Raw genomic sequence first — 12,162 nt, forward strand, 5'->3', positions numbered from 1 at the left:
TTTTTCTCTTTCTGGGTATTATATGGAAACTAGCACCCAGAGAAATTGTTCTCCCAGTTTCCATAAATCCCCTGGCAAATGTACAAGCAGTCATACCATGTACCTTTTACAATCCATCTTAATACAAAGACTGCAACATAGATAAATTCTGTTCATGGCCAATTTTACAGATTCCCTTCCAAGGACAAATACACCCAGGACAACTACATACCTGTTTCCAGCATCAGTCTGGAAAAATCATTTTTCTTTCTTGAGAATCCAGTCATCAGATAGCTAGAATTACTGGCATTTATCTTGCACATGATGTTTTCACTCAAAGGGTTTCAAAACAGCATCTTGAATGTCCAGTCTTTGGGATGTACATTTATTTTTGAACTCACAGAAGCTATTGAGCATTAACTTGAAATTACTTTAGAATAATATTGGTCACATTTAATAAATGCTTTATTGAGACTTTGCTTGTGCCAGATTCCTAGTGATATCATACAAGCAAAGCAGACATAGGCACAACATGAATAAGCCTAGATGCTAGATACATTGATTAAATAATTAAATCAGTAGATGAGAACCACTGCAGCAGACAGTGACCCAATGACAGTGAGGTGGTGTGGAGAGACTTCGCTGACATAGGCAGCTCAGTGATGCCCACAGCCAGAAGAGGACTCAGGTAGAGCCTCCATTTGAGCTGTGATTTAGAGACTTTAGAGTCATGGGGTGGCTTCTCCAAAGAACATCCAGCCTCAGCTCTGAACTTGAATCCAACATCTCAGTTGATGCAGCTGTTGAAATATTCCCTGTCTCTGGGTCTCACTTTGGACCTTAAAAGAAGTAGGCGTCTCTTCATACACTGCCCACACTTCATTTTTTTTTTTTGCTTGTTTGTTCTATTAGTATCTGTTGGACAAATGTTGAGTTATGTCAATTACACAGCATAACCTGAAAAGACCAGTACAGCATGATGAAAATAACTATATTCTGTGCTCAGAACACAAACAAGCTGATTAAAGACTTTCTGTGAACTCTGGGCTAGGTAGTCAGCAAAACCATCCTGAGGGAATGATACCTTCTTAGATGTGTGTAGAAGGTATGTCTTCACAGTGGACGATGGATCGTGCACATCGCAGTGTGGGCTGGAAGCACTCAGTAAGAAAATAATGAGAATTCTAATGCTTTCTTTGCCCTAAGGGAATGTAAAACTGTATAAGGATGACCACAACTCATTTCATCTTCCTCTCCACAGGAAGGAGAGGCAGACTGCTGGCCTCTGGCTTGCCCTAGTTTGGGCTGTGAATACACAGCCATGTTTGAAGGGGAGTGTTGTCCCCGATGTGTCAGTGACCCCTGCCTGGCTGATAATATTGCCTATGACATCAGAAAAACTTGCCTGGACAGCTTTGGTGTTTCGAGGCTGAGCGGAGCCGTGTGGACAATGGCTGGATCTCCTTGTACAACCTGCAAATGCAAGGTAACCATCAGCCCTGGGGTATATGAGCCACAGATAGTTTCCTTTTGAAATCTCTGAATTCAGATTCCATGGAGTGTATGTTCTCACAGGAGGACATTAAGTATAGATAGATAATACTGGTACTTGTATAAAGGCAGATCCAAATGGACATGGAATAATAAAACATGCCTTAAAAGCACTGAATTTTAACAACTGACTATAATCTCAAACATAGAGAATGAAAGTTAATTTAACCTACAATATAGAAAAATAATGGGAGACCAGAGCAGGATAGGGAAATAAAATAGGGAGGGGAAGTAAAATGGAGGGAAGAGAGAGTAAGCGTAGAAATTCTTACCTTTATCCTAGAAAATTACAGAGACCATCAATGGTGTGGGGAAGACAGATCTACATAGATGTTTACCATGTCTTATTTTACATGGCCAACCATATCATAATCAACTCTTGTGATTTTTTTGACTGTATTATGTGTCTGTTTTTTTTATTCTTTATTTGTTGTTGTTGTTTTGTTTTGTTTTGTTTCTTTTTGTTTTGTTTTTGGAGGATTCCCTATGAAATCTTCATTTCAGACTTGAAAGGTGGCCCTCCATCCCTTCAGCATCCATAGAATTATGACCAAAGACATCTTACAGTGATGCTACATCAGTCAGTCAAAATCTCAGTCAGAACATTACATTGCGATTCTCATGATCAAGACTATTAAGAATGATCGTGCACTTGGTCCCATCAAAGCCTACCCCACCTCGGCCTTCAGTGGATGCTTTCCAGCTTTCTGTTTTACAGATTTATTATTTTTGTTTTCTAGAATGTAGTATGTTAAGGTGAATTCCTGGTAGAAAAATAATTTCAAGCATTTTATAGCAAAAGAGCCATGATCTCACATGGATTTTCACCCACCACAAACAATGTGGTCAAGAGACATAGGCACCTGAGTTGTCTAATTTCATTTTCTCATTTTCTTTTATTGAAAATAGATTCTTTATATGATGCATCCTGATTTTAGTTTTCCCTCCCTCTATTACTCCCAGTTTCTCTCTACCTACTCTTCCTTCAAGATCCACCTCCTTCCAGTCTCTCCTTAGAAAACAAACAGAAATCTAAAGGATGATAATTTTAAAGATTAAGTAGAATAAGATAATACAGACACATTGGAATGGGGCAAAACAAACAGAAAGGAAAGAGCCCCAGAAAATGCACAAGAAACATAGATACCAAGACCTATTTGTTCATGCACACAGGACTCCATAACCAGAGGCCATAACGGATGTGGGGTAAAAGATTAAAGTAAAAGTAAAAAATAAACTAAACTTTAAACAAAAAGCCCTGATATGACATTATGAGACAAGGACCCAGCAGAGAAGCCAGTTGCACTAATGTTTTGTGGCGGTCTACTTCAGGGCATGCAGCCTACAATAAATTTCCATTTGTGTGTGGTAATAGGTATGTGTTCACGTCTCCATTTATCTCTGTGTAGTCCCTGTGCTTGCTACCTCAGTCTCTGGTGCGTTCATATGTTCATTGGTACTATTGTTTTGAAGGTCTTGTTTGGTGTCCTCTATCTCTTCTAGTTCTTAGATTCTTTCTGTCTCCTCTTCTGTGAGGTTCTTTGATCTTGAGGAGGAATTTGATACAGCTCTTCCATCGAAGGCTAAGTGTTCTGGAACTCTCAGTCTCTGGATGTTTGGCTGTGGGTCTCTGTATTTTCCCATCTGCTACAGGAGGAAGCTTCCTCCCTGATGCGGTTAAACAATGCACTGATCTATGAGTATGGCAGGATGCCGGTGAGAGTCACTTTATTGCTACAGTTTATTTTTCTTTAGATCAGTGTAGGTACCCGCTCTAATTCTCTATATTTAATAAGGGGTGTGTATGTGTGTGTGTGTGTGTGTGTGTGTGTGTGTGTGTGTGTGTGTGATCATCAGCAATGAGGTCTTTCCATCAATTTATAGAGAACAACCTATATAGCTCTGGTAATAGCTTAGGTAGTTTAGGAATTCCCATGGATTCCCTTGGCCAACAACTCAATTATATGTAATTCACCCATTCCGAGTATCATTTAGTGATGAGATGTCCCGTTGGAACTTTGTTTCCTCCATTATATCAATTAGATATCTTTTTTATATGTATTTAATATAAGGAGCTTCTACTATATTAGGCTACAATATGACCCCTCAAATAACCCTGAATAAAGAGGTTCCTTCCTATATTCCCTTCTTCATTTATCCCCTTTCTCGTTTGAAACTCCTGCTCTGGTCCCTCACCAACAGCTCTTCCTTTCATAATTATTTATTCTAAATCTCCTTCCTAGGGAGGTCTATCCCTGCCATCTAGCCACTTACTCTACTTATAATCTCTGTGGTTCTACGGATTGTAGCTTGGTCCTCATCAATTGAACAGCTAACATCCATATATACTTATATACATACCATTCCTCACTCACTCAAGATGATTATTTTCTAATTCCATCCATTTGCTGTATATTCATGATGTCAGTTATTTTGATGGCTTAATAATACTCCAATGTATAAATGTACCACATTTTCTTCTCTGTTCTTTTGTTGGATGACATCTAGGTTGCTTCCATTTTCTGCATAGTATAAATAGAAAGACAACAAGCATGACTGTGTAGCTGTCTCTGTCGTAGGATGAGCATCCTTTGGGTATATGCTCAAGAGTAAGGTAGAACTAGATCTTGAAGTAGATTGATTCCCATCTATCTGAGGAACCATCATATTGATCTTCATAGTGGCTGTGCAATTTACACTCCAACTAGCAATGGAGGAGTGTTCCTCTTATTCCACGTCTGTGCCAGTATGAGCTGTCACCAAATTACTGGTTCAACAGGTATAAGATGTTATCTCAACAAAGTTTTGGGTTGCATCTCCATGATGGCTAAGGGTTTTGAACACTTGCCAGTCATTTGAGTGTCCTCTAATGAGAATTCTGTGTTTAGATCTGTATTCCCATTTTGACATTAGATTATTTTGTTTTATTTTCACATCTAGTTTCTCGAATTCTTTATGTATTTTGGATATTGTAGTCCAACCAATATAAGCTTATCCCCAACTAGGTACAAACAAATGAAACTCGGACAATGTTCATTTTATTTGGTTCTGACAGTTACTGGGGGTCAACCTCAAATCTACTTTTACAACTGCTGGCCTGGCTATCTCCACAGTGGTGTACCTCAGACATTTGTTTCTCCTGGCCATCTGCTCATGGTTCCTCTCACCTCCTGGCAGCTTCCTCCTCTCTCTTATTTTGTCCTCCTTCTCTACCTTGTAGCTCCTTTCTACTTTCTCTTTCCCACCCCCAACCAGATCAAATTCCACATACCCCTAATCCTTCCAGTATTTAGCTGTAGCCAATTTTATTAAACCAATAGTTTTAAATCAAGAAACAAGGTTCAACAACAGAGGCTTGTAAATGTGAGAATTCCCTTGTAGGCCTACTCCTTTCCTCCAGGTATAGAATTTCGCATTACAATACACAGCAACAGACCAAATCTCAACAGGATATCAGTCTTCCATTGGTCTCAGTGTTGGTAAACAATCTTTTCTCATTCTGTAGGCTGCTGTGAGTTCAAGGATATTCCCTAGTTTCTCATCTGTCAGGTCCCCTGTATATGCTTTTATTTTGAATCATTTGAATTGAGTTTTATGCAGGGTGATAAGTATTGATTTGCTTTCATTGTTTTAGATGCTGCCAATAAGTTTATCCAGAATCATCTGGCCCTGGGCTTTTTTGGTGATAAAAGATATTTAATTACTGCTTCTTTTTAACAAAGGGTTCTCCCCCCAACCCCCGTGTGTGTGTGTGTGTGTGTGTGTGTGTGTGTGTGTTTAGATTGCTTATCTGATTTTTATTTAGCTTTAGTAGATGGTATAGATTGAGAAAATTGTTCATTTATTTTAGATTGTCCAATTTGGTGGGATACAGGTTATTAAAGTATGTTCTTATGACTTTCTGGATTTCTTTGGTATCTATTGATATGTCCCATGTTGCATCTGAAATTTTGTTATTTTGAATCTGCTCTATCTTTTAGTTAATTTGGCATTAGGTCTTGTCAATCTTATTGGTATTTCTCTTAGAACCAATTTTCTGTTTTATTGATTTTGTACAGTTTTTTTATTTCTATTTTTTCAGCTGTAAGTTTGATTATTTCTTGTCCTCTAATCTTTTTTGGTTGTGACTTCTTTTTTCTATAGCTTCCAGGTATGATAAGTTACTAGTATAAGATGTCTCCAGTTTTGCTATTTTCTTAAATTGATTTACTTTTTTTATAGGCACTTAGTGCTATAAACTTGCCTCTTAGGATTGCCTTCATTATGTCCATATAAGTTTGGGTATGTTGTATTTTGTTTTCATTCAATTCTAAAAAGTTTTATTCATTTACTTTTAATTTCTCTTTTGACCCATATTGTTAATTCAGCAATAAAAATTTCAGTTTCCATTAGATTGTAAGCTTTTTTGCTACTGATATCCATCTTTAATCCATGATGGTCGGATAGAATTCGGAATATCTTTTTCCTTCTATTGTGATTGACAGTTTTGCTGGGTATAGTAGTCTGAGTTGGCATCTCTGTTTCTCAAAATTTGGAGAAGGTCCTTGTGACTTTTAGAGTTTCTATTGAGAAGTCAGGTGTTTTTCTAGTAGGTCTGCCTTTGGATGACTTTATATGTTTTTTTCTTCATGCAGGTTTTAATATCTTTTCTTTATTTTGTACATTCAGGTTTTTGGTTATTATGTGCCAAGCAGAATGTCTTTTCTGGTCCAGTCTATTTGGTGGTCTATGAACTTCTTGTACCTTGATTAGCACACCATTCTTTATGTTAGGGAAATTTTCAGTGGTTTTGTTGAAAGTATTTTCTGTATCTTTGACCTGGGTTTGTTTTCCTTTATTCTTATTGTTCTTAGATAATTTCTTAGTGGTCATTTCATAGTGTTTCAGATTTGCTGGATGTTTTTTTCCTGGATTTTTAAAAATTTAAATTTTGTTTTTAGTCTAGGTGACCATTTCTTTTATCTTGTCTTTAATGCTTGAGATTCTGTCTTTTATTTCTTATATTCTGTTGTTGAGGCTTACCTCTGAGTTTCCTCATAGAGTTCCTAAGTTTTTCATTTTCTTATTTCCCTCAATTTGTGATTTTTTTAATTGATTCAAAATCACTTTTAGGTGTTGAACTCTTCATTTCCTTCCACCATTTGTGTTTTTATAGATCTTTTATGGGTATATGTACTTCCTACTCTAGAAATTCTATCATATTCACAAAGTCTATTTTAAGTTTCTTGTTTTGTGTTTTAGTCTGTGGCGTTTCTCTGGTTACTGTGTTCTACTAGGGACATACTGTCCCTGCTGTTACTAATTTTGTCATTAGTCTGACATCTAAGCATCTGGGTCTGGGATAATTGTAAATCTAAGTGTTGATATGTGGTCTTATCTTTGTTAGGTATGTGTTTTGTTCCTTGGTTTATGTTGTCTTTCTGGTTCTTAGGAGACTGTGGTAGCTGTGTGTGAACTGTAGGGAGTGCTACTGGGATACTGCCAAATATGTCCACTGGAGGTTTGAGATACAATGTGTTTCTAGATTTTGGTGCTGACATTTAGAAATAGAGGAGTTTAAGGGGATCCACATGAGTGAGGAGAATAGACTCTTCAAACAGTCTGATCCCAGGGAGTGAGGGCAGATGGTGAGGAAAGGACACAGCAGGCAGCATCTGGGGGTGAGACTTGGGGAGTTGGATTTGAAGGAAAGAAGGGGGAGTAAAGATATGAAGCTCATTACTTGTTTTGCTGGCCTAGTTGATTCTCGGACGGGCTTGGCCAGAAGGTTCCCAAGGAATGCCTTCTAGAGGTGGCAACTGAGGCAAAGAGATAAGTAGGGAAGAGGGTTAGAGGAGAGGGTCTGAGTGGTCTGCTGGATGTGGTAGCAGAGAAGAAGGGGAGACCAGAGCAGGTGGACTGGTACAGAATTGGGAATGAAGCAAGGTGACTGGATCTGAAGAAGGGGAGGAAATATGAAGATTGGCAGTTGACCTGCAGGTTGTAAGGACTGCCTGCTAGAGTGGAGGGCAGGCAGGAAGGGTGAATGGGAAGAAAGGTTGAGGGAGAAGGTAGGCACGTTCTGCTGTATACAGGTGGGGCAGGGAGGAAGGTGAGGCTGCAGTTTTGCCACACCACTGGGGAGGAGACTAGAGGATTGAATTTGGAAGAGAGAAGGGAGAAGTAGAGGTCTGTAGTTAGCCCAACTAATTTCCTGTCAGGCATGGGTGGTGGATTAGCAGAGAATGCCTGCTGTAGTTGGGAGCTGCAGAATGGGATGAGTATAGAGGAAGGAAGGTTGGAGAAGATCTGTGTGATTTGCTGAAGGTGAGGCAGCAAGCATACAATTCCTTTTTAATGTCAGACTTAAGATTCTTAAAATGGAATTATAAAGGTACACTTACATTAATCTATGAAATTGAATTTTAATCAACTTTCATGAATTTATTCACATACACGCTCACTCCTCCTTCCTGTTCTTGATCTGGTGAATGGCCATATTTACCTTTGATGTAAATTCCTTCGTGGAATCTAGTTTGGATTTGCCTTCCAATCTTACTGATACTTCAATTAGTTTTTTGAAATGAGATGTTGTTTCCTTTGAGCCATTTATATTTCTAAAGTACCACTGGAAATAAAGTTGCCAAATAAATTCTGACAGCTCATTGGAGTGTATCTCGAGCTTAGACTGAGTGCAGGCAGGACATGAAACTGACTTGTTAGAAAAGCCTCAGTCAAGGATGACCTGAAAGATCATCCCATGCTTGCTTCCTTTTCAAAACTAGTCATCCTCTTTCCTTCTTTGAAGCATGTTCCCTGGTCCTCTGCTCATCAGTGAGTCTTCTTGTATCAGGAGCTAACCCTTGTGTTCTTTTTGCACAGAATGGGAGAGTCTGCTGCTCTGTGGATCTGGAGTGTATTGAGAATAACTGAAGATTTTAAATGGACTCGTCACGTGAGAAAATGGACAAAATGATCATCCCACCTGAGGAAGAAGAGGGGCTGATTTCTTTTTCTTTTTAACCACAGTCAATTACCAAAGTCTCCATCTGAGGAAGGCGTTTGGATTGCCTTTGCCACTTTGCTCATCCTTGCTGACCTAGTCTAGATGCCTGCAGTACCGTGCATTTCGGTCGATGGTTGTTGAGTCTCAGTGTTGTAAATCGCATTTCCCTCGTCAGATCATTTACAGATACATTTAAAGGGGTTCCATGATAAATGTTAATGTAACTTTTGTTTATTTTGTGTACTGACATAATAGAGACTTGGCACCATTTATTTATTTTTCTTGATTTTTGGATCAAATTCTAAAAATAAAGTTGCCTGTTGTGACTTTCGTCTCATCCGCTGCACACAGAATGAAGGTTCCTGTGGGACATGTTGACGGAGATGTGTAGCATCTGTCTGTGGCATCCTTCTGTTTCAAACTGTTGAACACAGATGCCCACTCACTCAGCTAAAAACTGCTTTTAGGGCAATTATGATACACTGAGGGGGAAAGGATGCCAGAAATCATTAAACATCATTTCAAAAAGTACTATCTCCCTCCCTGTTGCAAAAATAAGTGAAGTGACACATTTACTCACAATTTCAAAACAGTGGTCTTAAAAGCACTTCTTGGCATTGAAAACCAAATTCTGTTTACATCAGCTTTACATAATACTCAAAACCAGCAAAGCACTTTAATGATTACTAAAAAAAACTTCATGAAATAATACAAGTCTCCCACATATTACATAATCCTGGACTAAGGAATTTGGGGGAGGGTGGTATTTGATTTATGTCCTTTGCAAATGACAGTCAAGGTTTCTGTGTCCTGTCCAGTGCTGTTTCACTAATGACATTGCTTCTATAGATGAAGGGGGAAAGCCTTTGAGAAAAGCATGGGTTGGTGATTGTTCTCATTTTAGCTGGTGCTTGCTTGCTGATTGATTGACTGATTGATTGATTTTATTTAATGTATCTGAACATTGTACCTGCATGAATGTCTGTGCCTTTGGTGATCGGAAGGCACCCAGTCCCCTAGAACTAGAGTTACAGATGGTGGTTAACTGCCACGTGGGTGCTGGGAGCCAGGTCTCTGCAAGCTCTTAACCGCTGAGTTTCCAGCTCCAAACAGTGCTATATGTTTAAGGCTTGGCAGTCATTAGGTTATACAAAATGATTACATGTCGTCAGGGCTGAGCATCCCACCTTCAGTGGCACTTTTAAGAGAATCATGCATTGCCCTCAATTAAGTTAGTCCCTGGACTGCTTCTCACTGCTCCCATATCTAAAAGTCCTAACTTGCTACACCAATGATGCTATAAATAATGTTTAAATCCTAAATGCTAACATTATTAATTTAAAATTCTAAGTTCCAAACACTATCATTCACTAGTATTTTTCCAACAGAGATAATAGCCAATTTTTTTTTTGGGAAAACAGAGTGCTCTCCATGAAACTGACTCTATGTGGTGAATCACAATGACAACGAATTGAATATAACACTTGGCAAAGACCAGTGCAATGTGATAACTTACAGCACATCATATTTTATCTCAATTCCTTACATGGAACCCTGGAGTAAAGAATTGAAAATTACCCTTTGGAAAACATTTATGACAACTCAATTAAAGAGAAGCCTTTCCAAAGTTATGATAACAAAGGCATTTACAGTTTGCAACTGCGTCTACAGATCTCTGTGTGAAACAGAGTCCTCCTGTTTGATTAGCACCTGCACTACACTTACATGTCCTGAGGACAAGTCTGGTAGCTCCCACAAGGGCCAAGTGACTCTCAAAGTTAACTCTATTCCTGTCCTCCTCTCTGCAAAGTCTGTCGACCTCTGCTATAGAGAATGTCTGAGTACAGATGTCTTAAGGCTGCCTGTACTTGTTTCTCTAAGACATTATCAAAATGCCACCGTTTCCCTTGAATTCCAGTGTGTCAGTGCTTAGCTGAAGTACAATTAACATCGATAGCCCAAAGTACTTCTTTTTTACAAATACCATTCTCAGACTCAGTATTTTCTTTTCTTCTAAAACCTAATGGGGTGAATTTAATCTGGGATAATTTGAAACCACGGTAGTTTCTATCAATAGGGGATATGCATCATATAATACACTGGGTGACATTTAATTGTTAAAACACATCGATCCAGATAAGGTGATATGTGCTTGTAGTTCCAGACACTGGTAATGGAAGATTGAGACTGAAGTAGAAGAGGGAATCCCTTGGCTTCATGACTTTAAAACTATCCTGGGCCACACAGAGACAACAGCAGCAGCATCAACAACAACAACAATAACAAAAACAAAATATAAAATGTACTTCATTTACATGTATAAGATGTTTTCTATACTCTACTGGGGAAAATAAAATGTGGCTTTAGAAGTATCCATACTATAGACCTAGATGAACTCCATGATACCACGCTGACGTTTGCAAGGGAAAAAACAGTAGCAACCTAATGGCACATTAAAAGTAGTATTTCATGACTCAAGATAGACATGGCTAATTGGCAAGAAATGTTAAAACAGTTCTGAGATTCTGCTCTTGCCCTCCCACTGTCACTGGCCATACATCATTGTCATAGCGAATACAGTGTTAGTATAGGCAACAGTTCTGAAAGCTAATTAAACATGCATCAATCAAAAGCAAATTTTTCCTCATTCTTTGCTTCTAGGCTACATATGAATGTGCATATATATATATATATACATATATATATGTACATACCATGTATTTGTTTTATATCAGATGTATACAATGTGGGATTCATATGTAACCTATAATACATGCCTATAGACTTATAAAATTGTTCTTATACCCTCATATACAAAATGAACACACATATACATTACACATATGCATATATCTTCTTGGAATGTCCCTCCAACATTCTCAGATCTGTGCTTAGTTTAGATTTTAACATCTACCTTCCTTGTATTATTTGCAATAAGTTACATTAGACTATATACTATGTGTGCCGTTGACATCTTCTGGCATCCAGTTTGCATGCAATGGGTTTTCAATTAAGTCAATACTGAATTGATTTTCGTGACATAAATCAGTCACAAGGAATTGGAGAAAAAAAACTAATCTCATGCTTTTAAATTTTCTCTAGTAATAAGACTCTTAGCCAAATTAATTCAGTGCCCCAATTCTGAAAGTGGATAAAAGCAGGGCTTCTGTGGCTGTAACAGGCTGGACACTGAGCACCTTCCCAGATCTGCACAGCCGAGATTAAAGGAACAGAGCTTAAAGGCCACTGCCCTATGTCTCTTCAACAGAGAAGCCAGAGCTCAGAGTGACTGTGTCCTGCCCAGAGTTCATAGCTTGCGGCTTCTTCTCTGTGCCATCCTTCCCGAGGTTCTCACGAATCTCGGCATTTTTTTTCTCCTTCTGGGATGAGGGTAAAGAAACCTTGCTCCACATCATTCCTGACTGTGCTGTAGCTTCATGAAAATTCTGATACTGGTTCCGTGACACATCCACATTATAAGGCTAGATCCCTATCAAAACCCACGAGAACAAAGAGCCCTTTTCACGAGCAGTGTAACTTGACTGGAAAATGACAGAGGGAAAATAAAGCAGACTATGGAAACAGCAACTCCTGAAAGATTAAAACACACAAGCATACATGCCAACACACAGAGACCAAGAACACTC

General features: G+C 38.6%; 1 protein-coding gene across 2 annotated transcripts in view; it reads left to right on the top strand.

Moving 5' to 3' along the window:
- The window catches only part of Nell1 (neural EGFL like 1), an 890,282-nt gene extending 881,430 nt beyond the window's left edge, over nt 1–8,852 (top strand). The window contains exons 18-19 of one of the 2 annotated variants that reach the window (XM_087593733.1): nt 1,241–1,465; nt 8,392–8,841. In XM_087593733.1, coding sequence (XP_087449859.1) covers nt 1,241–1,465; nt 8,392–8,442 — 276 coding nt within the window. In that variant the 3' untranslated portion in view covers nt 8,443–8,841. 2 annotated transcript variants of the gene reach the window in all.
- The last annotated feature ends 3,310 nt before the right edge of the window (nt 8,853–12,162 follow it).

This window comes from Rattus norvegicus, chromosome 1 (assembly GCF_021556685.1).
Source record: "Rattus norvegicus strain SHRSP/BbbUtx chromosome 1, alternate assembly SHRSP_T2T, whole genome shotgun sequence".
NCBI classification, from domain to species: Eukaryota; Metazoa; Chordata; class Mammalia; order Rodentia; family Muridae; genus Rattus; species Rattus norvegicus.